Here is a 27,260-nt window from a genome sequence, read left to right as displayed (position 1 = left end):
ACATGCAAATCAAAGTACTCAGAGAAAATTACCTATACTACTATCCACTTAAATAGAAATTGCACTAGATCTTGTGAAGGTCACACAGGTTTACCATATCAAAGTATTAGAAGAAGTTTGACACAGAGAAGAGTAGCCCCCTCCCTACTTCATGGAATTCCTTCCCCTTCCTGTGTCTTTTGGAGGGGCCCAGAGTGGAGCTGATATTTGCATTTTCAAATGCAAACTGTGTCTTTGCATTTGATGCTGTAAATAGACTAAAGAAAGGGTAAAGATTATATGAACTGGGAGGGACTTAAGCAATCCAATACTCTCATTTTGAAGATAAAAATTAAAGTAATTAGCCTAAGATCGTAGTGGTAGCAAGGAGGTAAAGGCAGATTTTAAACTTAGATCCTCTGATTTTACCTGAGTGTTCCTTCTGTACCCTTCTGGTCTGCTGAAACTAGTGGAAGAGAAATTGTTTAGGATTGAGGCAGAATTTTTTAAAGACAAATGAAATCATATATCGATAGAGCTCAAATACTGCTAAAATCTTAGAAGAGACAGTTGCCACCCAACTGATGACAGATATACAAGAATCATCACTTTGTTTTGTGATCTTTGATGATTTGTTTTCCTTTTCCAGTCCTCATCTTTAAAAGTAGGGAGATGACTTAGTTTTTAATATTCTGTAATTCAATGAATACCTCTTCTTATCCCTCACTTTCCCCAGTCTCCAGTCACCAGACTGCTTTCAGGAGAGATAAAATCTCCATAAGGGATCATTGGTAACTCTTATAGATTAACCTTGGCTTCTGCCTATTAAGCCACTGTGGTTCTTAAGAAGTCAAAAGAGGAGTCCAAAACACTTGGGGGTGACCCTTTCCTATGGCTCTATGTTGAGGAGGATGGAAGGTATACCTAGAATTATTACATATTATCCCCAAACCTCTTTAAAGAATTTGAAGAAATAAGTCTCCAATTCCTTCATCAACATTCTGGGAGTCCTCTTCCAGAGTCTCCAGGAAGCAATTATAAGGCACTTGGAGAACTAATCATGGCAAGCAAACATATAATTAAAGGCCCTGTGGAGAAAGGGGTAGTAAACACATTTTTTGGAGGAAGGACATGGAGTGGGTAGTGCAGGAAAAAATATACATATACATGGGCCTAGTTTTATTGATTCCTGAGCCAAAGCTGCCATAAATAGTTTCCATGTTCCTTTTGGCTGAGAAATTCTCATCTCAGAGAGATGTAAACTATTGATAAAAATTTTAGGAAGTGCATTACTGCTTTAAAAGATTCTTTCAGATTCTTTTTGTATGGCACTTTATCTTTTTGGTTTTTAATTTTTGACTTACAGAGGGCAAAGAAAACTGATATCAAAGATGCCCAGCTCAGGACTGGGATATGGTTCTTTTCCTAGAAAAGTTTGGAGAGTTAGGGTATTATATATTTGTTGGTATACACGATAATTACTCATTGAATGCAGAAAGAAGAGAGAGGGAAAAAAAATACAGGCTGTCAAGAAAGAATGGTGACCCCAGCACAAATACTGTAAGACTTGTGGGTACTTCATCTATTTAAACTGTGTTCTTATGCAGTGATCTATTTATCTCATGAATTTACCTATATGTTTACACATCTTCCCTTTTAATATTTGGAATGTTTAAAGGTGTCATTAGTAATAAGACCATCTGGTATACTGGAAGTAACTCAGTTCTTCAAGGGAGTTGATGGGAGTGGGGTTAGATGTCAAACCCCAAGTTTGAAAGATGTGTTGCCCAGTCTTCTATCTGGAAGTCGAAGTTCAAAGGCTGGTACGGTGTTCTGTCTATCCCACTCTGGCAATTAGGTATGTGAAAAACAGGTTCTATTTGAAGTTCAGTTTGCCCAGGTATATGGCTCATGAGAGAGAAGGTTATTTAGATGAAGCACACAAAACAGGTAATGGATGAAGGTGGTAAGGGATGGTACTTGGTGAAAGGAGGTGTTTTGAACATCAATGATAATAGAAAGATTAAATAGATGATACTTGGGACATAATCCAGCAAAGCTTAGTTTTTAGCTTTGTATGGTACTAAATTGGGAGTCCTATGAAGAAATGAAGATCCTTTCTTCTCCAAAAAGTGAGAAAAGACTTTTACTGGATTTGTTTTCTTTAACCATCTCACCATGCAGATGGAGGCATTGATATTGGCATTAGACTACATTCCCTCTATCAAGATGAAGGTGAAATTACCATCAGCGATTCAAGAAAAAGGACTTGAGGCTTTGAAAGAAAACTGACTTTTGTCGTTGCTTCAGTTTTTTTTTAATTATGGGTACCCATACCAGTCCACATACCATAAGCATGAGTCCCAGGGAAAGGAAGGCTGGCCCACTCATCTGATAAGTCAAAAGAACACTTGAGTTTGGAGGAAAATTCAGAGTGTATGTCAAAGAAGTGATGACTATACCGAAGAGGAAGATAGCCCCACCTGTAGACATGATGATGATAGGCTTGCGAAAGATTTCCCAATTATTCTTGCTTCCAGCTGTCCAAACTGATTCACTCCGGGAGCTAATGCAGAGAGAGCTGGCTGTCTGACTGGGCAATAAATCCTTAAACTCTGGAGACTTCTCATTTGCATTTAGGGCACTGGGGAGAGTTTCCATTGCCAAGACCTTTCAAGACTATGTGCCTAGTACCTATGAGGGTTAAAAATAAAGGTGGTAAGTGAATGGCAACAAACCCCAATTCATCTGATAAACTAACTTTACAAAATTACAAATTTACAAAACTTACAAATTTATCAAACTGAGTTCTAGAATGCTCCTAGAATAATAAATCAATCATCTGCTATATTCCAGAAATTAGGCTACAAAGACAAACAAAAACAAACAAAAATTTAGATTCTAATGGCAGGTATATACATACATCTATATCTATATATATCTATATATCTATATCTATATCTATATCTACATCTATATCTATATAGATATAGATATAGATATAGATATATAGATATATGGAAAGGTGGCTAAAACCAGATAGTAAAGAGCTTTAAATGCGAGGAGTTTGTATTTGATGTTCAAAGTATGGAATAAATGGAAGTTTATTAATATGAGAAAATGCCATAGTGACATCTATTTTTTATGATAAAGTTTCATTGCTACTTCGCACTGGTGACTGTGTGAAGGATGAACTGTAGTGGGGAAGAGAATTGAAGTGGGGTTGGCAGTTACGAAGTTATTTCAGGTGTCTGATATCATCATTTAAAAATGTTTTTTAAGTTTTGAATTCTTTCTCTTCTACCCTTTCCATACCTTTTGAGAAAGCAAAAAATGTGATAACAATTATACATGTAAAATCTTTCCATATTAATCATGTTACAAATAAACAAACTTCCAAACCAAAAAGCAAGAAAATTAAAGAAAATGTAAACAATTATGCTTCAATATTCATTCAGAGTCTATCAGTTCTTTCTCTGGAGATGGACAACATTTTTCATCATGGGCCTTTTGAAATTGTCTCAATCATTATATTGATCAAAATAGTTAAGTGACTCATAGTTGACCATCATACACAAATGCTATTACTGTGTACAACAGTTTTTCACTCCTACTTAAAGAGCTTTTCTATATTTTTTAGTATATTCTAATCTATGGGATTCCATCAATTTCACTCTATTTACTTGCTTGGCTAAATGACTTTACTTGATATTTTTTATTTGTGATGATTTTTTATGGAATAAGTATTTGGTAGGAAAGTGCTAAACAAAAGTATAAGCTAAAGTCTACTCACCCCTTATGAACAATCAGAGATGTACGTTTCCTTCTGACTTAAGATATATAATAACATATAACATACATATATATATATATATGTATTATGAACAATAATATTTGATGAAGAGCAGATAAATATAATTAAAGGTCAATATTCTTCTCAAAGACTGAAGACAAGAGTGACCAGTCTAATGGTGCTTCTGGAGTCTGTCTGTCCCTTTCTTCTTCCCTTTTCACTTGTTTTCCTCTATGCCTGGAATTCACTTCATTCCTAACCTGCTTCATAGAATGCTTCTTTTTCTTCAAGATGAAGATCAAGTGCCACCTTCTACTTGAAACCCTCACTCCCCCCAATTATTAATGATATTTCAATCTATCTTGTTTTTAACTTTTGTTGGTATGCACACATATCAATTGTGTCTGATTTTCACATCCTATTTGGGGGTTTCTTATTAGTATCTTTGCTGGAGTGATTTACCATTTTCTTCTCCAGCTCATTTTACAGATGTGGAAACTGAAGCAAACAGGATTAAGTTACTTCCCTAGGGTTATACAAAATGGAAATGTCTAAGGCTAGACTTGAACTCAGGAAAATGTCTTCTTGACTCCAGGCCCACTGTGACAATCTAACTCCTTATATTTGTTTTATTTTTATTTATTTTGTGTATACTCATTTAAGGGCTTCCTTTGATAGTTTAAGTTCTTTGAGAGCAGCTATTGCTTTGCCATTGTATTTGTATCCTCAAAACTTAAAAATGGTTCCTGGGACATGGTAGGAACTTCAGTACTTGATGAATTGAATGCTTATTGATCTTTTGAGAAAACCCAAATGGACTTAAAAACACATTTTAAAAATTATCATTTAAAAAAAATGGGGAAAACACTAGCCCTGAAGTCAATGGATCTAGCTTTAAGATTGTCTCTTCACTACTTACTGTGTGACTCTGGGTAGATCACTTTACCTGCTCTGGGAATCAGTTTTCTCAACTCAGTGGCCTCAATGACCTCCAAAGTCTCTTCCAGTTCTAGTCCTGTGGCTTTATGATACTTAGAGATAACTGGACAGAAATATTTGACAGAGTGTCATAAATTGGTAAATGGAGGATGTCTAGAGTCAGGTGGGTAAGATAACTTTTCATTGACCTGGAAAGAAAAGTCAAGATTTAGTCTAACACTTCATTTCACAAAGGGGGTAACTGAAGCTGAAAGGTTGAATGAGTTGTTTGAAGTCTTCTAATTCCAAATCTAGCACTTTTTCTATCTTACCATCCAATTCAGATTCTGACATTTTTCCTTTGGTAAAAGCCTCTGGATTCTCTTCTTTCAGAATGCTATTAAATACATAAAATAAAATACTACAACTAAAAAGGAAAATAATTTTGGCAAAATACAGTTATTAAAGTATTAAAAAAACAAATTCAAGAATTCCATGTTAAGAATTCCTGATCTAATCCAACTCCTCTTTATTTAATAGGTGAGGTAACTGAGGTGTATAGAAGGTTAACATACCTTTTCAACAGGTTTGCTTCTGAATCCTCAGATTTTTTTTTTTTTAACCAGGTCTGCTTCTAAACCTACTCTATCTTTCTACCATAACATCTACTTCAACAATTGTACTGTTGATTTGAAGATGAGGAACTGAAGACTTAGAACAATTGTTAAACTGGCTGTGTCAAGGCTACTTTTTAATTTATTCAATCAACTAATAATTAAAAGCAAAATTTAAGCCAGCAGGGTGACATAGTAGTCTGAATGGATTATGCTATCTCTCCTAGGCTACATGGAGCAAGACACAGTGTGGTGAATGAGAGAATTAATGAGGGAGTTGCTATAATCTGACTTATTCAAACTATCTACCATATTATATTTATTTCTGGATTTATTCTAGGTAAGAACATAAACAAATGGGAGTCCATCCAGAATAAAAACAATCATTTAAAAAAGGATAATGAGAAGACTGGAAAACTCATTTTAGAAGCATTGGCTGAAGGAACTGGGAATGTTTAGCCTGGAGAAGGTATCTGCGGGTAAGGAGATATGATAGCTATTTTCAAATTTTTGAAGGACTATCTCATGTTATAATAATAACAAGGATCAGTGGACAGAAAGTGCCTTGTCAGATTTAAACTTGATATAAGGAAAAACTTCTAAACAGTTAGAGCTATCCAAAAGTGGAATGGGCTGCCTGAGAAAATTGTGAGTTCTTCTTTATTATAAGTCTTCAGTTGGATGTTAGATGTTATAAAAGTTGTAAAAACTTTCTAGTACAGGTTAAACTAAATGGGATCAGAGGCTTCTTTCAACTGTGAGATTCTGGGATTCTTCAATGCATTATTATGTCACAAAATTTAGAATAATAAAATTTTATTATTTCAAGGGATATGATAATAATATCAGTTATCTTTATATAGTGGATTTCAAGTTTGCTGAGTATTCTGTTTACATGACCTCACATGATATTCATAAAAACCTTGCAATATAGATACTATAAGAACAATAATTCTCATTTTACACCTAACTGAAGCTTAGGAGGGTAAAAGGACTTACCTATGGCTATACATCTAGGAAGTTTCAGAGGAAGTACTCAGAACTAGACCTTTTCTTACTTATAGCATTCTTTCCATTATGTAACATTTTTATCATAATAATCTTATCCATTTTTCTTATTTTACATATAAGGAAACTGCTGTTTAGAGAATTTAAATGACTTCCACAAAGTCCCACAATGAGCACAAAGACTATAAAACACAGGCCTCCTATTTTCTAGCCTAGTCCTTCAATGTTACAATTCCATTGGGTAACAGATATTTGCACAGAAAGAACTGAATGGAAGTGCATTAACCTAATGTAGGTCAAGAATGGTAAACCAGAATAGAAATTTAGAGATCATTTTGTCCAATATCAGCATTTTACTTAAGGAAAATAAAGGCTTAAATGGAAATGTTGTGAGACAAAGGCACTGAAAAGATTATTTTGTGTTGTAGGGAGGTTATAAGCATAATCTTCCCTGATTATTTACACTGTTAATTTGCTTAACAAACATTTTCTTCCTGGCTAGGACAGATATGACAGACAAAGCAGAATAATTCATACCTCAAATGGATCAGGTAAATGTGAGTTAAGGAGATTTTGGCTATTATAATTGTAAGTCATATTGCCCTTTCTAGTGCAGTGATTTGTAATCCCCAAACAATAAATTGGAAGCCATAATAAGGGGAATAAGGGTAAATCCTATTCTTTATATGGAGGGATGTTACTTTCTGGCTAAGAAAGCTCTGTATTTTACATTACATAAACATATTTTACAAACTGTTCCCTAAATATTTTGACTAGTTTCAGTGCTTAATTTTATTGCTTGCTCCATGAGGATTACCTGAGTCCCCCTAGTTGCAAGCAACTTTCCCCTAAAGTATCTTGTATTTACTCTGTATATACTTAATTTGTGTCAATGGTGTCTCTCTTGATAAAAGCTAAGTCCTTGAGGGTGAAGACTATTTCATTTTGGTCTTGTATCCCCAGAATCCCCAGAATCAGCATACAGTAAGCATGCTGATTAATAATTGTACTACTCCTCATAATGACTTTGAGGGAAAATATCATTATTATTTCCATTTTATAGATAAGAAATTGAGGTTATAGGATTTGCTCAATTTCACATGCCTAGAGAGTATGAAAGTAAGGACTTGAACCCAGGTCTTACTGATTTCCAACTTTGTATTCTAGTTTCTTACATTTAAGTTATGATTCCAAAGAAAAGTATAGGGAGCTGTAGTCATGATGTAATAAGTTTAAAGAACAAGGGATAGAGAATCTATTGAAATCAATCAATAAGTATTTATTAAACCCCTACTAAGCATCAGGCACTATGCTGGGATCTGGGAATACAAAGATAAAAATGAAAAAGTCCCTACCCTCCTGGAGCTTACCTTCCTTTTTGAGGAGATAACACATAACACAAATAAGTGGAATGTAATTGGAGAGAAGACACTAAAAAATTAGGTAATTGGGAAATATTTCAACTTGAGTTTTCAGGAAATAGCTTTTAAGAGATAAGGGTGAGGAGAAAATTCATTTTAGCTATGGGGACAGCTAGTACAGAGTCACAGAGACACATAATGGAATTGAGGCTGAGGAATACAGGGAAAAAGCCAGTTTGGCTGGACCATTGAATATATGAAGGGGAGGAATGTGGAAAGGTAGTTGTATAGGGTTTTAAATGACACATAAAAGAGATTATATTTAGTTGTAGAATCAGTGGGAAAACACTGAAGTTTATTGAGTAAAGAGTCATGTACTCAGACTTGCATCTTAAAAAAATCTTTTTGATAGGTGCATAGGCAGATGTATTTAAAGAGGTAAGCAACCAGTGGAAGAGAGAGCAATTAGAAGGTTCTTGTAATAGTCTAGGCAAGAAGTGATGATTGCTTAATCTAGAATGCTAGTCAGAAAGTAGAGGGATTCAAGAGATTCTGTGGTGATAGAATTGACAAGACCCAGCAAATGAATGAATAAGTGAGATGAGTGAGAATGAGGAGTTGGAAATAACCATGGTTGTGAACTTGGCTGGATAGTATTTCCCTAGCCCTTTTCAGTAGAAAACATTAAGTTTAGAAGATGAATGCATTTGGAAAGAAAATTTTTTTTGGACATGTTGAATTTGATATGCCTATATCTTTCAGAATATCTAAGAGGCAGGATTGGTCTTGTGATCAGTGGTTATACATCAGAAATCATTTGCTTACAGATGATAATTAAATTCGTAGGAGTTGATGAGATCACTATGTTAAAAACAGAGAAAGAGGGTCTATGACAGAGTTTTGAGTTATACACATAGTTGGGGAATGTAATATGGGTGATGACTCAGCAACAGAGCATTGAGCTTGGAGTCAGAAAGATCTGACTCTAAATGCAGTCTTAGTTATTTACTAGCTGTATGTCTCTGGACATTGTCCACTTAATCTTTCTCTGCCTCAGTTTCCTCTTCTGTAAAAATGACACCTCCTATCCAGGGTTATTGTCTTAAGATAAAATTAGTTAAAATATATAGAGAGAATTGACTCAAATTTATAGGAATACAAAACTTTCTCCAGTTGGTCAAAGGATATGAACAGACAATTTTCAAGCCTTTCTCAAATGGTCAAAGGATATGAACAGACAATTTTCAGATCAGAGAAACGCAACACTTTTTTTCTTCTAGTTATAATTTTTCTCTCTTATATAATTATATTGTATTTCTGTAGCATTTTAATGTTAAAAAAAACTTTCTTTCTTCCTTCCTTCCTTCCTTCCTTCCTTCCTTCCTTCCTTCCTTCCTTCCTTCCTTCCTTCCTTCCTTCCTTCCTCCCTCCCTCCCTCCCTCCCTCCCTCCCTCCCTCCCTCTCTCTCTCTCTCTCTCTCTCTCTCTCTCTCTCTTTCTTTTTTCTTTCTTTCTTTCTTTCTTTCTTTCTTTCTTTCTTTCTTTCTTTCTTTCTTTCTTTCTTTCTTTCTTTCTTTCTTTCTTTCTTTCTTTCTTTCTTTCTTTCTTTCTTTCTTTCTTTCTTTCTTTCTTTCTTTCTTTCTTTCTTTCTTTCTTTCTTTCTTTCTTTCTTTCTTTCTTTCTTTCTTTCTTTCTTTCTTTCTTTCTCTTCTGTCTTACACAATAGAGGGGATTAACAAAAATATTTACTTACCGTAGTTGATATCTTAGCTTGCAGAGAGAAATAGTTTATAATTCTTTTGAAGGGATCCTTTAAAAACTACCAAGGAAATAATGCCTACTCTTTCATCTTGTGATCGATCATATTGTCTGGAAGTCCAAATATAAGAATTATTTTCCATGTTAGCCAAGGGAACTGAGGTCTAGAGAGGTATCTGAGATCATATTGTTGCCTAACATTTAATGAATGTGTGATTATGAGCAAGCAGCTTCATCTTTATGTAGCCTTAGTTTCCATATCTCTAAAATGGAGATAATATTGGGCAACTTCTCTCATGAAAAAAGTTGTGAGGAAAGTGAGTTTTTTTTAACATTAAAATGCTACAGAAATATAATATAATTATATTAGAGAGAAAAATTATAACTAGAAGGAAAAACTCCCAGAGAAGATTGATAATAGGTGGTGATAGATGCTGGACAGAGGAAAGTATTTAGAATTGAAGTTACCCAACTAGCTTTGTCTCCTTAACTTTTTAAAGCCAGAATCTTTGATTTGCCTTTCAAAATCTACATTTATCCTTACATCTTGCCTTTTGTTTCTTTTGTGTTTTTCTATAGCTCTGCACAAAGTGCTCATAAAGTAGCATTTAATAGCTCTATAAAATTGTTACCGTGGCAAAAAACTGGAGACAAAACATGATCATCAACTAGCAAATAGATAAATTGGACCACATGAATATATTGGAATGTTACAGCACCATAAGAAATGATGAATATAAAGATTAGAGAACCCAAAGAAACTGTGTAGGACCTTTTATAAAATGCGACAAACGAATCCTGAAAATTAATTATCAGTGGCTATGATAAAGTAAGTGGAAAGAACAACAATAAAAATCTAAAGCTGAACACTGTAGGGTCAACTAGATGGCATAATGGATAAAGCACAAGGTTTGGAATTAGAAAGACCTGAATTTAAATTTGGCCTCACTTAATAGCTGTGTGATCCTAGATAAATCACTTATTCCTATTTGCCTCAGTTTCCTAATAAGTTGGAGAAGGAAATGGTAAAACACTCCAGTATTTTTTTTTTTTTTTTTTTTTTTTTTTTTTTTTTTTTTTTTGCTGAGGCATTTGGAATTAAGTGATTTGTTCAAGGTCACATAGCTAGGAAGTGTTAAGTGTCAGAGGTCATATTTGAACTCAGGTCCTCCTGACTTCAGGGCTGGTGCTCTTTCCACTGCACCAACTAGCTGCCCCACCACTCCAGTATTTTTGTCAAGAAAATCCGAAATAGGTCATAAAGAGTCAAACCCAAGTAAAAACAAATTGAACAACAACAAGAAAATTGTATAAAAGGTCAAACTTGACTTTAAAGAGGAGATGAGAAAAAAATCTCTCCTCTTCTTTGAAGAAGTTAGGGGCTATGTATATGGAACAATGGCAATATTGTCAAATTTAGTTGATCTATTGATTAGTTTTTCTAATTTGCTTTCTTCTTCCTTACTTTTTAATATGTTACAAGGGACAATTCAGAAATAAAGGTAACATTAAAAGATAGAAATTAAAATATAAATTACCAGATATCTTAAGAGAGGCAGGAAATACTGTCTCACTTCTTTGCTTTTTGTTTTTTGTTCTATAGTCAGCTAAAGGAAGGAAATTTAGAAATTACTAAAACTCCTTGAAGGGCAGGGGTTGTTTATCCTTGCATCCATAGCATCTAGTTTATATTTAAGAACTACTTGTGCAGTTGAATACAGTTGGTTAGTGGTAGTCCTGGGACTAAAGCCCAGATTTTCAGAATAGTACTCTCCAGGATTCTACTTTGCTGGCTCTAAGATGAGAGTACTTGAAAGCTGGCCAGAAAACCAATATTTACTATATTTATAGAAATAGTTTAGCTCCCTTTCTTTTGAGATTTTCATTTAAAAATGGTTGAGGGATGAGTAGAATAGATAAGTAGTTAAAGACTATCAATAGTTTTCAAAGAAATTGAAAACAGTGACATGAAATCTTTCCTAATCTCCCTAGTTGCTTATGCCTCTCTCTCTTTCATCCCCATCCCATTATCTTGTATTTATGTTGTTTGGGAAAGAGCGAGCATGGCATAGTCAATAGAGAGCTGTCTTTGAAGCAAGACTTTACAACATTTTCCACTAGGTATTTCTCTAAGCCTGAAAGACAGAGCTGATCTATCTTGCTACAGAGACTTCCTTATAAAAGGAGTTTTTTAATACTACTAAAATTACTATCTAGCTCTTACCTTCATATTTTGTATTTTCATATATACAAATACGCATTTTGTATTTTATATTTATATACACTTATGTATGTATATATATATGTATATGTTATGTTTCCAAATAGAATGAAACATTTGAGTGGCTTGCAAGAACCATTTCATTTCTTTGTCTAAATACCTAGCACAGCGTTTGAAATAAAGTAGGTGAACTTAATAAATACTTGTTGATTGATTAAACCATAATCTAAAAAAAGTTCCAAATGATCAATGAGAGAAATACTATTTAAAACAATGATGCCTAACTAATCTATTTATTCAATGCCATTTCAATTAAGTTACTAAAAAATTATCTTACTGAATTAGAAAAAAAATTACAAAGTTCATTTGGAAGAATAAAAGGTTAGGAATTTAAAAGAAACTTGGAAATATATATATATATATATATGTATATATATATGTATATATATATATATATAGGAAGGAGATTCAGTAGTATCAGACCCTAAAAGTATATTGTAAGGCAAGAGCATTGTTGAAGTATAAAGTGGATAATTTAGATTATTTTAAATTAAAAATTTCTTGTATAAATAAAACCAATGTAGTTAAGAATAGAAGGACTATAGAAAATTGGGGGGAAAAACTTTCATGGGCAGTCTCTGAGTTAGAATGTGATTGTGTCATATACTGTTGTGGTATAAGAAATGATGATATAATTGATTTAGAAAATATGGAGACTTAGACCCATAAAGGAAGAGGCTATTCACTTTCAGTGAAATATGTAGAAATATGTATTATATGATCTTACAGATGTGAATAAGTTTATATGTGTTTAGATATCTATGTGTGTACACATATGTATTTGTATGTATTTGTGTGTATACATATGCATATGTTTATATATGCATACACATTATTTTGTAATCCTTTTTAATGCTGGGGGTAAGGAAGGGAGGGGAAAAGTAAAAATTATATAGCAGAGGACAAAAGAAAATGTATAAGGAAACAAAGAAAAACTGGGAAACTTTGAAAATGATGTATAGTATTTATTATATAGGTTTTCTTGGAATGAAAATTTATTGTTTTATATTGGATCTTCTCTCATGTTCTTCTATGTACATGGAAACATTTTTACAATTTTTCTTTTCTCATTTTCATATTTTGATGAAAATGAATAAAAATGTACAAAAATAAAATAATTATGAAAATTTCTCACTCGGCAAATTAACAAAGATGATTTTAGAAAATAGAAATGGTTAGTGTTAGGAAGTTTAGGAAAGTCAGTCAAAAACATTGATCAGTGAATTGGTCCAACAATTATGGAAAGTAGTGTGAAATTAGATGCTAAAAGTAACTAAAATGTTTATGCATTTTGATCCAGTGATCACAGTGAAGACAAAGGCAGAAAAAAGGTTCTGTACATACCAAAATAGTCATTGGGATACTTTATGGCAGCAAAACAAACAAACAAAAATACAGAATTGGAAATCGTGGATGCCAGCTGTTGTAGTTTGTCCTTCCTTCTCAAAAAGAACATGACATCAGGGAGGTGATGCCATGACATGCAAGTGGATTGGATTTAGTGAGGGAAGACCATGCAAGGTTACCTGTCTCATTTTTGGCCCTCGAAGATATCTGGGTCTAGTGGCAAGACATAGATCAAAGCAAACGGAGATGGCCCTGGATGAAATGGGAGACCTTGGCCTTACTAAGATCTTCAACAGGTCTCAGTCTGACTGAGGTTGCAACTATTCAGTGATTAAGACTAAGTAGCAATTGAGGCAAAATATCTTCTCTTTTACCTACTCCAAAATAAATAAATAAATAAATGAAGGAGTGAATGAATTTGTGAGAAGACTCTTTTCTGGCCAAAACATAAATGATTGATATTTATATTCAATCTGATTGGGGAAATGATGGAACAATATTATGTAACAATAATGATAGCTAATATTTATATAGCACCTACTACAGGCCAGGCTGAATGCTTTACAAATACCTCATTTGAACCTCACAACAACCTTGCAAGGAAGGTATAATTATTATTATCTCTATTTTATAATTGAGGGAATTGAGGTAAACAAAGATTAATCCACTGTCCAAGAATCACTTAACTTATAAGTGTCTGAGGCTGGATTTGAAGTCAGGTCTTCCTGAACTCTAACCTGCCCAGCACTACATCTAAGCAGCCATCTAGCTAGCTACCCCTATGTTAGAATATTACTGCACTTCAGGTTACAATTAATATGAAGAATTTGGGAAAATATTGACACATAAGTAATTGATACATAGTGAAAACTGGACTAAAATAGTGAAATAAAAAGAATATCAAAAGGAAATCAAAGTTGTATGATTGCAATGTTCAATCTTGCCCCACTGTAGCTCTTCAAAAGAAATAAGAATTTCTTCTTACAGAAGTGGAGGTTGTAGAAATGCCATAGATAGTTTCTATTTAAGTAAGTTTGGCTTAGCTTTTTGAGGAGTATGTATCATCACAATCAACTTGTTTATTCTTTTTCAGTGCTGTCTGACTTTTGGTGACTCCATTTGGACCCCATCTTTGTTAATACCCTTTGCCAGCCCATTTTACAGATGAGAAACTAAGGTAAAGAGAGTGAAGTGACTTACCCAGGGTCACACAGCTAGAAAGTATCTGAGGCCAGATTTGAACTCAAGGAGATGAATCCTCCTGACTCCAAACCTATTGCTCTATTCACTATGCCACCCAGCTACTCAATCAACTATTGTTGTTGTTTGCCCTTTGTTCTCAAAGATCATGACATCAGGGAGGTGATTCTATGAAGTACAAGTGAGTTGAATTTAAGTGAGGGAGGCTGTGTGAGGTCACCTGCTTTACTTTCTTCTCCCTAGCCATCTGGGTCCAGTGTCAAGATATAGATCAGAATGACTGGATGCAATGGGAGACCATTGTTATGGTCCAGAACTCTGAAACAAAGATTCTTACAAGATATTAATTCAGTGGAATTGATAAATACAATGGTTATCTAACTTAGTATGGTGATTAACAGTACTTTAAGTTGAGTATGATTGATTTAATCTTACAACAAATAATGGCTTCCTAGTGATATAATGATTGGTTTATACTCAGTGTAGAGAATATAAGTTGGGAGCCTTAGCCAGATTCAGAGCTTGGGAAGACAAGTGGACTGGAGGCTGAAGCACAAGCCCTTAGATTCAGATTCATTTATCCCATCTCACATCCTATGGTGGCAGGCCTGTCCTTCTGCATTTTCTCCACTGAAACCAAGTCCCCTCTAAAGGCCTTTAAGAAAGCTAACTGGGCCCCAGGAAAGGAGATAAGACTTTGAAGGAGATAATAAAGGATTTGGACTTTAACCCCTGGCTACTCTTGTGGTGATTACTTTATTGAAACGAAGGCTGCTCCAAGACCTTCAGAAAACCACTAAGAACACTACAGACTTTTGAAGCACCCAGTCAACTAGTATTTATTAAATGTCTACTCTGTGCAGGAATTGTACTAACACTAGTCAGTCCCTGATCTCAAGGAGACTGATATTGGCATTTGATTTTTTTTGTTCTTCTTCCCAGTGCTTAGTACAGTTCCTGGCATATAATAAACACACACATGTATAATATATACATGTAGCTATATGTAGATATACATCCATATACACATGAACATATATGTATATATATGTTTACATATACATATTTATGTTTTATCCATGTCAAATGATTAATCTATAAACCTTACTAGTGACAGTAACTCTGGCCTCCAGCTGTTGTTAGTCTTGTGTCCAGGAGCTCACACTAGTGAGTCTAAGCTCCAGTTCTTGAGACTGGAGTTCACAGCAGAAGGAAGTATAGGCAATGCAACATAGCCTGACAACAGCTCCTACTGTGTCAGAAGAAGAATGAATGTTACTTTAACTTGACAAAGAACTCGTTTGTGGAAGTGGGCTTCAGAAGTGCTACAGCTTGTGAATTATTAAAAGAGTAGTTAAGCAGGCTGAATTATCTTGCTATTTCTCAAGGAAGTCATCTTTTAGAAACAAACTCAAAACTCAAATTATACTCAAAATGTTTTTTAATATATCAATCTCATCAGAATAAAAGCTTTTCAAACAACAAAACTGACAATACTTGAAGCTGTATGTATGTGTTTCCAAATATGTGTGTACTTGTCACTGTGCTTTTTAGATTTTAAGCTTCTTAAAGGCAAGGATTATATTATATTTATGTTTGTATCCCTGACAATGTTTTAACATAGCAGAAGTACATTGCAAATATTGCTGAACTAATCAATGGATTTGAAAACTGGTTAAAATCAATCAATCAATGAGTTAATCAAGAAAATTTATCCCTGGCATAATCCTTATCATTAGAGAAACAAAGAAGATCTCTGCCCTTAAAAGTCTTACATTCTAATTGGGGAAATAATAAACAGGGGTGTATAAAATACATATATAGTAAGAGTAAGGTTGGGAAGTCTCAAATGACTGAGAGATAGAGAATGAATGTTGGTGGAGAATAAAATATACTCCAGAAAACTTTACACAACACACAACATTTTCATATTTTCAATTTGCTCTTACCAATAGTGTTGAAGGAACTGGGACAAGAGAAGGAATGAGAGCAAATAAATTACAAGGAAAGTCAGAATCACATAAATGCATTGGCGAAATCAAACAGGAAGAAATTAATATTGGTGGAGATTGGAGTAAAGATTTAGAGAAAATTTTAATAAGAGAGGTAGCCTCTGAATCCTGAACAGATTTCTGGTCTAAAGAGGGAAAGGGCAAGAAGGAATAGAGGAAGAAACGTTCATTTAATCTCTTCTTTGCTTTTACCAATCAAATTACATACAGCTGTCAGATCTTTTAGTTTTGTCTTTTGTTTGACTTGACCAGAAGAGAAAGCAAATTCTGATTAATTATGATTTGTTTCTAAAGCAGTCAATAAGATCATGGATTCAGAACTAGAAGGGAACTTAAAGATGTTTTACTTTCACTTTGTTTTACAGATGAAGAAAATGTGGCCTGGTGAGGGTTAAGTAATTTGCCCACACAGGTAGGAATAGAATCCTTTTAAATTGAAGTGAATGAGGTAAGTTTGGAAAAAGAAGAATATAAAGGTAGGGGATGCTTAGCCACTATAAAGATAGGGACAATATGGCAAAGATATTTATCAATGGTTATTTCAATCTAAGGATTGGAGGCCTAGATGGTAAAAAGAATCTCTTTTCCCAATCTTATTATCATCTCAGCCTCCACTCATATACATTTTTATCAGAGGTTCCATCCATCTCTGCCACCTCATGTGCATCCTACAAAGGCCATTCTGAAGTGTAATCATGTTAAAGCAAGATATATCTGTAGTGTTTAGGATTAGAATTGTCCCAAAACCCTTTCTCTCCTTTCTCCCATACCCCAACCTTATACAGCTAGGCCTCTGATTTCTGATAGGGCTATTCTGGGATTTACAAGAATTGCAAGCAGATCATTTTTTTCCAGGCAGAAGAGATAGGGAGGATATTGCTCCCAGGAGAGAGGCCAGGCTAGGGGAAAGTAGAAGAGAAGGGACAGAGTAGGTGGAAGAAATGAAAAGGAAAAAAAAAATAGATAAATTGGACAGTAGTACTGAAATAGGTTAAATGTCAGATTTCTGGGTTATGTTCTTAACACTTGAAAGAAGTGATTAATTACTCATTCCTAGACCTAATTGCCATTACATTTCCCTATTCTCTTTTCTCCAACAGATTTTTAGTTAAGTAATCTCCTTTTCAAAGAAATATCTATTCTTCCTTCCCCCAAACTCCCCACACCCATTTCTTCCTCCATCCCAAAAAACAAAGTGCATTATCTTTTGATAAGAAAAGCCAAACTTAAGCAAATAAAATAATAAAGGGTAAACCCTATCTTAGTGAGTTTCTATGCGCCTATAGTAGTCCATCTTTTGCTTGTCACTAAGATCATTTCCAGGAAGAGGTTTCTGGAAGTCAGTGTCCACCCTGAAGAAACCTGTTAGTGCTCTTTCCTAAACTACATATACTTTTTTGGCCCAGCCTACTGCTAGGGTCTGGCATAATATCTTACCGTGCAGAAGAACACAGTACTTCATTTTCCTATCTTTGAGATACTTGCACTCAGGATGTCATAGGGCTTGTCTTCCATCTTTGTGCTAGTTGCCTCATCTAGAATATGAGAGGCAGATCTCTGCCTTGCCTTGCCTTAACAGAGTAACTGCCACACCTCTTAGGGTGGCTTCTTGAACAGAAAGAAATTGAAAAGATTAACAGAGAAATGGACTAAAGCTAATCTAGGATGTACACACAAAACCTGCACCAAAATCCGGAACAGCATCTGAAGACTATTTCACCAAATGATTTTCTTTTACCTCCCACATATGGTCTGACCCATCCATTGCCATCCCCATTGCCATTCCATTCTTATTCTCCTACCTCCTCTCGGAATTAGAAAGAAGTCTCAGAAACCACACTGTCTGCTGCATTACAGTGGAGACCCATTGCAGATGATTGAACATTCCTCTTCACATGCATCTGCCCTTCTCTCTAGTATATGGCAAAAGCAGGGAGCTGGCTGGTTGATCTCACTCTCTGCCAGGGATACCACTGGGAAAACCCTCTCTTGTTGGCAGCTGGCAGACGGGTAACAGCCACTCCTAATGGTGCAAGTCCTTTGATTTGTGCAGCTCCCTATATTCCCTCTGCATGCCTTTCCTGCCTCTAGGGGCCAGCTTGGGACAAATGTGCCTCCAGCTTCAGGAAACAGAGTATTTTCAATTAAAGGAAAGTTAAAATCACCCTCTATTTCTAAAGAAAAAGGGAGGACAAGAGAAGGATGAAAGAGCCACTCCTTCCCCCCCCACCCCTGCACTAAAAACCCCAAGAGATAGGAAAAATAGGAAACTTACTTTTTCTTTTCTCAGGGATTTTCTGACAATATCCACGATCCGGGAAACCTCATAAGAAGTCAGTATGTAGGCACTCCTGGCCACTTACTGAGCAGGCTTCAACAAAGATGAGCTCACCAGGATATTGTCTAATGGATTAACCCTTTGTTAGCTTTTCTCCTGGGTAGTGGGACAAGCCTTAATGGATCTCAGACCAATTTCCCCACTGATGGATAGAACTCCTAAAATATGGATGAAGCTTCTCTGTAGAATTTGTATCTAATATTTGGTGGGGCAGCATATTAGCCTCATACCTAGGGAGACCTGATTTCTTTTCTTTCTTTTTTTTTTAATTATAGCTTTTTATTTACAATATATATACATAGGTAATTTTTCAATTTTTCAGCATTGACAATTGCAAAACCTTTTGTTCCAACTTTTCCCCTCCTTCCCCCCCATCACCTCCCCCAGATGGCAGGTAGACCAATACCTGTTAAATATGTTAAAGTATATGTTAAATACAATATATGTATACATATCCATACAGTTATTTTGCTGCACAAGAAGAATCGGACTTTGAAATAATGTACAATTAACCTGAGAAGGAAATCAAAGATGTAAGTAAACAAAAACAGAGGGATTGGAAATGTATGTAGTGGTTCACACTCAGTTCTTTCAGTGAGTATAGTTGATTCTATTCATTATTGAACAAATGGAACTGAATTAGATCTTCTCTGTCGAAGATATCCCCTTCCATCAGAAAACATTCTCATACAGTATTATTGTTGAAGTATATAATGATCTCCTAGTCCTGCTCATTTCACTCAGCATCAGTTCATGTAAGTCTCTCCAGGACTTTCTGAAATCATCCTGCTGGTCATTTCTTACAGAACAATAATATTCCACAATATTTATATACCATAATTCATTCAGCCATTCTCCAATTGATGGGCATCCATGTAGTTTCTAGTTTCTGGCCACTACAAAGAGGGCTGCCACAAACATTCTTGCACATACAGGTCCCTTTCCCTTCTCTTTGGGATATAAGCCCAGTAGTAACATTGCTGAGTGAAAGGGTATGCACAGTTTGATAACTTTTTGAGCATAGTTCCAAATAGCTCTCCAGAATGGTTGGATGTATTCACAATTCCACCAACAATGTATTAATACCCTAGTTTTCCCACATGCCTTCCAACATTCAGCATTATCTTTTCCTGTCATCCTAGCCAATCTGAGAGGGTATAGTAGTATCTCAGAGTTGTCTTAATTTGCATTTCTCTAATCAGTAGTGATTTGGAACACTCTTTCATATGAGTGGATATAGTTTTAATTTCTTCATCTGAAAATTATCTGTTCATATCCTTTGACCATGTATCAATTGGAGAATGGCTTGATTTCTTATAAATTAGAGTCAATTCTCTATATATTTTGGAAATGAGGCCTTTATCAGAACCTTTGGTAAAAATGTTTTCCCAGTTTATTGTTTCCCTTCTAATCTTGTTTGCATTAGTTTTGTTTGTACAAAAGGTTTTTAATTTGATATAATCAAAATTTTCCATTTTGTGATCAATGGTGATTTCTAGTTCTTCTTTGGTCACAAATTCCTTTCTCCTCCTGTCTGAGAAGTAAACTATCCTATGTTTTTTCCAATTTATTTATAATCTCATTCTTTATCAGGCCTGATTTCTTAAACCCAACCCTGGGGAGCATAAATTTAGGGGACTAGTAGAAATCTGTTGTTGGCTTGGAGACATCAATACTTAGTACTTAGGAAAGAAAGGGATATCCTTTTGGAGGGAGTGGTTAATAATCTACAAGAAAAAGGGCAGTAGATCTCTTCCTTTCATCTTGATGTATAGGACTTGATCACACTAGTCTAAAATATTGGGAAGAAAGTGTGTGGGTTGGAGGGTGAAAGAGATAAATAGTATTGCCTTTCTTTGTACCTCAGTATTCAGCACGGCATCTGACACATACTTAACACTTGATAAATGTTTGTTGAGTGATTACCCATTTAGTGCCTATGTTTCAGCATTTACATTATGGGAAAAAACAGAACTCAGAATTTAAGTTTATAAGACTGAAAAGCTCAGCAAAGGCTGGTGAATAAGAAAGAACTCTGGAAGCAAAGGAATGTGTCTATTAACCTGCCTCAGTTGATGAGGAAGAAAAGGAAGAAGGAAGTAGAAAGAAGAAGAGGGGAAGGTGGAAAAGGTGGGAGAACAAGGAGGGGAGAAAGGAAGATAAAAGAAGGAAAAGGGGAGACAAAGAGATGGGGGGAAGCCCTCCTAACATACTTGCTTAATTACTATCAGTTGTTTTGGAAGATCAATTCTTTTATCATAGTAATAGAGATTTTGGAGGAATTTTAGAGTTTGGAGTCAATTTAGGATTTTGGAAAGTATCCTTCAAGTTGAAATGGGATAGGGCAATTATTATATTTACCCTTGCCCTTGTTGGGATTTGGAATGAGTCCCTTAATCCTTCCTCTGGCACTGTGGACAACCTCTCTGCCCAAGCTCCTAACAGCTTTATTTTTTACTCATATCCAGTAATATTTAGCTGTAGAAACTTCCCGGTCTGCATCCTTGAAAGTCATTTTGATTCTTTTCAGAGAAGACTCCCCAGAACTCTGCTGTTCAGAAGTGTATTGCTCTTTACCAGATTTCAGACAATGATCAAACTCAGAAAAATGTGAGTTGCTTCTTTCTCTTCCTGGGTGCATCTAGGACAGTGAGGGAGGAACATTGAGAAAAGGTATTGGTCTTGGTTTAAGGTTGCAGGGAAGCTGTGTTCCCTACCTTATGTCCTGGGAAGCCATGTAAAGTAATTACTCAAATCAGACTGGAGTAAAAATGGAATTGAGCAGTCCTAGGAGGAAGCTTTCCCTGCAAGTCTTCTTTGCAGCTGCCACCACAGTGCTTGCTTGCCCAAGCTCTCTTCAAGGGCACATCTCTGGTGAAACATGACTTTATTACCTCAGAACTCTCACATATGCATTTTCCTGGACTTAAGCCTCCCTGAAGTATTTTAATTTGGCAGATTTCTTCCAAAGAAAGATCACCAGCTGTCTATTGGATAATCTGAAATGGATGTCTCAAAGATCTATCCCCACATATGTTTGTTTACCACTTTATTCAGAATGAGCTTTGCAGGGTTTTATGGAAGTTATGGAATGCTATGCAGAGGAAAGGTAAATGAAGGGAGGAAAAGAAGCTAGTCTTTCTGCCCTGTCCCTAATTCTTTTGGGATCCTATTTGAGTCTGTCTACTGATATGCTGCCTTTCCTTCACTCCAGGCCTAATTGGGTTGGGCTGAAGCACTGTATTTATAAGTAAACGAAGCACCAGGACAACCAGGGCTGGAGAGCAGAAATAGAGTGAATAAGATGAAATGATAGAATATGGAGAAACTCAATTCTAGGGAAAGGTATTGGTCACTCCTGGGACCTGGCTGCCATCTAGTGGATGCTTCACATAGGATGCTAATTATTCAAGATCTCTAAAAATGAGATCAATAAAATATTGAAGAGGGATCTTAATTTAATTAGTAACAAGGTAATGAAGGACAGAATGGAGTAGCGAGTTTATTTTAGGAACTAATCAGACAGCAAACTTTTGTTGTATTGGTTCAGGGGGATATTTATTATTGGGGTAAGAGATCTTATTGGCTCAGGGCCTGGGAATTTATAAGGCAGATTATGATATGGAAGTTGAGGACTGACAAGTGGTACAGAGTTGGAGTCAGTGCTGTAGAGTCCCAGGCTTGAAGTTAAGTAGACTCATTTTCCTGAGTTCAAATATAACCTCAGACACTTAATACCATATGGTGCTGGGCAAATCACTTAACCTTTTGTGCCTCTTCATGTGAAGTTACTCCATTTTACCTCTCCTTTCCTCTTTTCCCTATTTCCAAAAAGAGGATAATATAATTATCTAGATTATCATAGGATAGACAAAAATGACATTATTGGAGAGAGTATGCTTTTTAAGCATGTTGAAGCCACTTTTATATGAGTATCTTTATTCTTACATTTTTATGTTCATATTTTCATACATGCACATACATGTGTATGCATGTATGTATATATACATATTTATTTGTATTTATATGTCTATGTATGTATAAGCACACACAATTTTATATCAATTCACAGTAAATTCAAATTCTTCTCTTTGTGAGATACCAAAAAAGGGAAAGGAACTTGTATGTTCCAAAATGTTTGTGTCAGCCCTTATTGTAGTAGCTAGAAACTGGAAGATTAATTGATGTCCATCAATTGGAGAATGGTTGGGTAAATTGTGGTATATGAATGTTATGGAATATTATTGTTCTGTATGAAATGACTATTAGGATGAATACAAAGAGACTTGAAGAGACTTACATGAACTGATGCTGAATGAAATGAGCAGGACCAGGAGATCATTATACACTTCAACAATGATACTGTATGAGGATGTATTCTGATGGAAGTGAATATCTTCAACAAAGAGAAGATCTAATTCAGTTCCAGTTGATCAATGATAGACAGAATCAGCTACACCCAGAGAAGGAACACTGGGAAATGAGTGTAAACTGTTTGCATTTTTGTTTTTCTTCCCAGGTTATTTTTACCTTCTGAATCTACTTCTTCTTGTGCAATAAGAGAACTGTATGGTTCTGCACATATTGTATCTAGGATATACTATAACATATATATTTTTATGGAATTTTAAAATTTTATAATTATAACTTTTTTTTTGACAATACATATGCATGGGTAATTTTTTACAACATTATCCCTTACACTCACTTCTGTTTTGATTTTTCCCTTCCTTCACTCCACCCCTTCCCCTAGATGGCAGGCAGTCTTATACATATTAGATATGTTATAGTATACTCTAGATACAATATATGTGTGCAGAACCGAATTTCTTGTTGCACAGGAAGAATTGGATTCAGAAGGTAAAAATAACCGGAAGAAAAGCAAAAATGCAAACAGTTTACATTCATTTCCCAGTGTTCCTTCTCTGGGTATAGCTGATTTTGTCCATCATTGATCAACTAGAACTAGATTAGGTCTTCTCTTTGCCGAAGATATCCACTTCCATCAGAATACAGCCTCATATAGTTTTGTTGTTGAAGTGTATAATGATCTCCTGGTTCTGCTTATTTCACTCAGCATCAGTTGATGTAAGTCTCTCCAATCCTCTCTGTATTCATCCTGCTGGTCATTTCTTATAGAACAATAATATTCCATAGCATTCATATACCACAATTTACCCAACCATTCTCCAGTTGATGGGGATCCATTCATTTTCCAGTTTCTAGCCACTACAAAAAGGGCTGCCACAAACATTTTGGCACATACAGGTCCCTTTCCCTTCTTTCGTATTTCTTTGGGATATAAGCCTAGTAGTAGCACTGCTGGATCAAAGGGTATGCACAGTTTGGTAATTTTTTTATAATTCCATATTGCTTTCCAGAATGGTTGGATTCATTCACAACTCCACCAACAATGCACTATAACATATTTAACATGTATAAGACTGCCTGCCATCTAGGAAAGGGGTGGAGAGAGGGAAGGGAAAAGTTGAAACAGAAGTGAGTGCAAGGGATAATGTTGTAAAAAATTACCCATGCATATGTTCTGTCAATAAAAAGTTATAATAAAAAAAACTCAAAAAAAAATCTTCTCTTTGTACAGCAGTTTTGATTTCTTTTGCTCATTTTGCAGAAATTTTGTCAGTATCTCTTTTTTAATAGCTTTTGGTTCCCCAGTACTTTACAACATCAATCTGGGACTGAATAATTTCCTTGTTGTCAATGATTATGCTACACATTTAATGTGAAAAGCCATATGGCAGGCATATGGGAAGTAGTCTCCAAATAGAGCTGTCCTTCCCTATGGGATTAATTATAAGGGAAACCTAAGGAGACAAGACCAGGGATTTTTTCTTTGTAATGTTTTGGTTTGTATACTTTTCTGTTCATTTAGTTCTAAGCTTTTTTTTTTTTTCTCTCCCCCATTCATATTCTCTTTTCCTTCAGTTTTTGTTACATTGCTCTTTCCTATCTCTCCTCTGACTAAATAATTCTGTCTGATCTCCTTCACTCTTATCATTATCTGGGTCCTGACACTAACTCTGGGTGTCTCCCATGGCTTTGTCCTTGCCTTTTTTCCCCTTTTTCTTGGTTATCTTATCAGCTTCTACTGATTCAATTATGATTTCTAGATAAATAGCTCATAAATATAATTTTAATCTCTCTTCTGAGCTCCAGAATAACTAACTGCTTTTTGGGCATTTCCACCTAAATATTCCATAGGCACTAGAACTCACTGTATTAAAAATAGAATTTATTTCTTCTCTGCCTCCACCCCATTCTCCCAAATCATTCTGCTTTTCTCCTTCCTTTCTTCTGATAAGAGAAATTTCAAGCTGTCCAGATTTGTAATGTTATAACCCATCCTGGATTCTAAGTTCTTTCTTACTTCCTCTACCTATGCCAAATTTTATTGATTCTACTCTAACAACATTTCTATTCTTTGTCTTTTTTTTTTTTTCTCTCATCAACTTACTGCCACTGTAGGTCACATGTTTTCTCTAAACCCATTACAAGAGAAAGACTTCTGGTTACTGTTCTTGCAACCAGCTTTATATAAATGGGAATGTTCTGATGTCCATTTTCCTGACTCTTTAAACTTAAATGGAAGATTTTCTGATAACCTAGTGGCCACACCAAAAAAAAATTCATATGCAAAAACTTATGTTTCTGAAGATAAATTTGTTTGGAAGAAATTTTGAGATGCAGTTAAATGAGTCTTAGTTCCATTAAAAATACACAAACACAACTACTTAGATAAGCACTCAGGCATTTACACTTGGGGAGTCATAGTTCATTAGTCCTGAGAGAGTTTCTGAATTTGTGACTATTTTTGAGCCCATGGTATGTAAATGCCAATATCTGAGAAATAAGCCTATAAAGAAAGAAATCATTCCAAAAGAAAAGATTTCTCAACTTCTACAAAACAATCTTCCTCTTACATAGGTTATGATATTTCTAATAGTTTTCCCCACTTTTAGGAGCTATGGATTGGCCATAATAGAAATGGCTGAACCAGGATTGGAATAATTGATCTTGGGCTTTTACAAGTCTTTGGGCTGGTATCTCTGTGAACTCAGAGGACTACTATTACACTCTGACTAATATACATCTAGGATAGTTCCTTGAAAGTTTGAACAAGAGGCCTAATGGTTAAGGTATTTAATATTAACTAAATGTACCTACCTTAGTTACTGAAAATAAACAAAAAACTGATATCTGGTCTATTAGAACGAATGCATGTTCCCATAGTATTTTATATACTATCATGACATGTACATAATAGCTGTTACTATAATAAAAACAGTAGGAGGAAAGATAGTTTTTCCTGATAGTTTTTTTTTTTTTTATCAAGGAACGCCCCTAAGGTTAAGAATCATACATGGCCATAATAGCAAAAATTGAGGTAACTATTAAATATTGATGGAAAACATTGGAAATTTACATGAATATACATTGACAGAAATGCCTTTGCATTCACTATGTTTATTTGTCTCAATGGACCAACATAAAAATAGTTTCTTTCTTTGTGTATTACTTTCATTCTCTCTAATTTCCTTGTCCAACTTCATGGATTTGCTTTTTATAATTATTCTTTTTTCTCCTGTGTGTGTTTAATTGTTACTTTTCCTGCTCAGTAGATTGTGGTGCCTAATCTTCCCCTCAACCTTTAAGTGGTATTAATTTTTAATGTCCATTTCCAAGAAGAGTTATAGTCTTTTCACCCTCTTTCTTAATTCTTACATCTTCTAGAATTCTCTAAAATCTATTGCTAGGAATGCTAAATCCAGACAGAAGGCGCAGTATGTAGTAGGAAATGAACCTTAGCTCTAGAATCTTAATCCAAGGTTCTTCAGTTTTGTATCTGTTATCTCATTGCTTATCTATTTTGATGTCATGTAATCTTGCCTTTGAACTTATGAATTCTCTTTTCTCTCCTTTCAGAGTTATACTTTCCCAGTTAACTAGCTATTTCCTTATCCCCTATGAGGAGTGAGTATAGAGATGCATTATCCAATTTTGTAGAATCTGATCTCCAGAATTTTCAGTTTCTTACTATTTGTTTTCAAGACCTCTTTCCCTCTTAATCACCTCTCCTCTCAAGGGTCACAATGTTTCACACATCTCTCCTTGAGAGGTAATCTTCTTATTGTCCTAACACCTGTAATATTGATTTATTAATGAGGGGATAAAAATATTAATTTGGTTTCTTCAACTCTCCTTATTTTTCCCCAGTGTCCTTTAGTCCATTAGTATTTTATTTGACTTCACATCTTTCAGAAGATATGTGAGTTTCTTAAAAAGGGAAAATCAAATAGCAAATTGATAAAATTCTCCTAGCCCACATTTATATCCTTGTCAAGTCTTAGCCAAATGCAAATAAAATATAATACATATGGGCTCTGAGCTAATATCTCAATTTACACTAACACTAAGGAGCTAGTTTTTTAAGATCATGCCTACTGTATTTCCTCAAGGGTCTAATAGCAGTCTTTTAAGATTTGGGCCTGCACAAGTCCCTAGTGGAATTCTTGCTATGATTATTACTGGATTATCATTTAGTTAGCAAGACTCAGCATTTAGAAAGGGAGTATTTCCTTAGATGATATAGCAAGGAAAATTAATACAAAATACCTTCCCCAAAGTCCATGA

At 35.0% G+C, this 27,260-nt stretch overlaps 1 protein-coding gene across 1 annotated transcript; it reads right to left on the bottom strand.

The window, feature by feature from the left end:
* Nucleotides 1-2,100: 2,100 nt before the first annotated feature.
* PIRT (phosphoinositide interacting regulator of transient receptor potential channels) lies at nt 2,101-2,640 on the bottom strand. The gene has a single exon (XM_074265463.1). The coding sequence runs from the start codon at nt 2,638-2,640 to the stop codon at nt 2,227-2,229; it is 414 nt and encodes a 137-aa protein (XP_074121564.1). The 3' UTR covers nt 2,101-2,226.
* Between the last annotated feature and the right edge of the window lie 24,620 nt (nt 2,641-27,260).

Source organism: Sminthopsis crassicaudata, chromosome 4, assembly GCF_048593235.1.
Source record: "Sminthopsis crassicaudata isolate SCR6 chromosome 4, ASM4859323v1, whole genome shotgun sequence".
NCBI lineage: Eukaryota > Metazoa > Chordata > Mammalia > Dasyuromorphia > Dasyuridae > Sminthopsis > Sminthopsis crassicaudata.
Note: the sequence above shows the minus strand (reverse complement) of the source record. Positions and strands in the feature narration are given on the sequence as shown.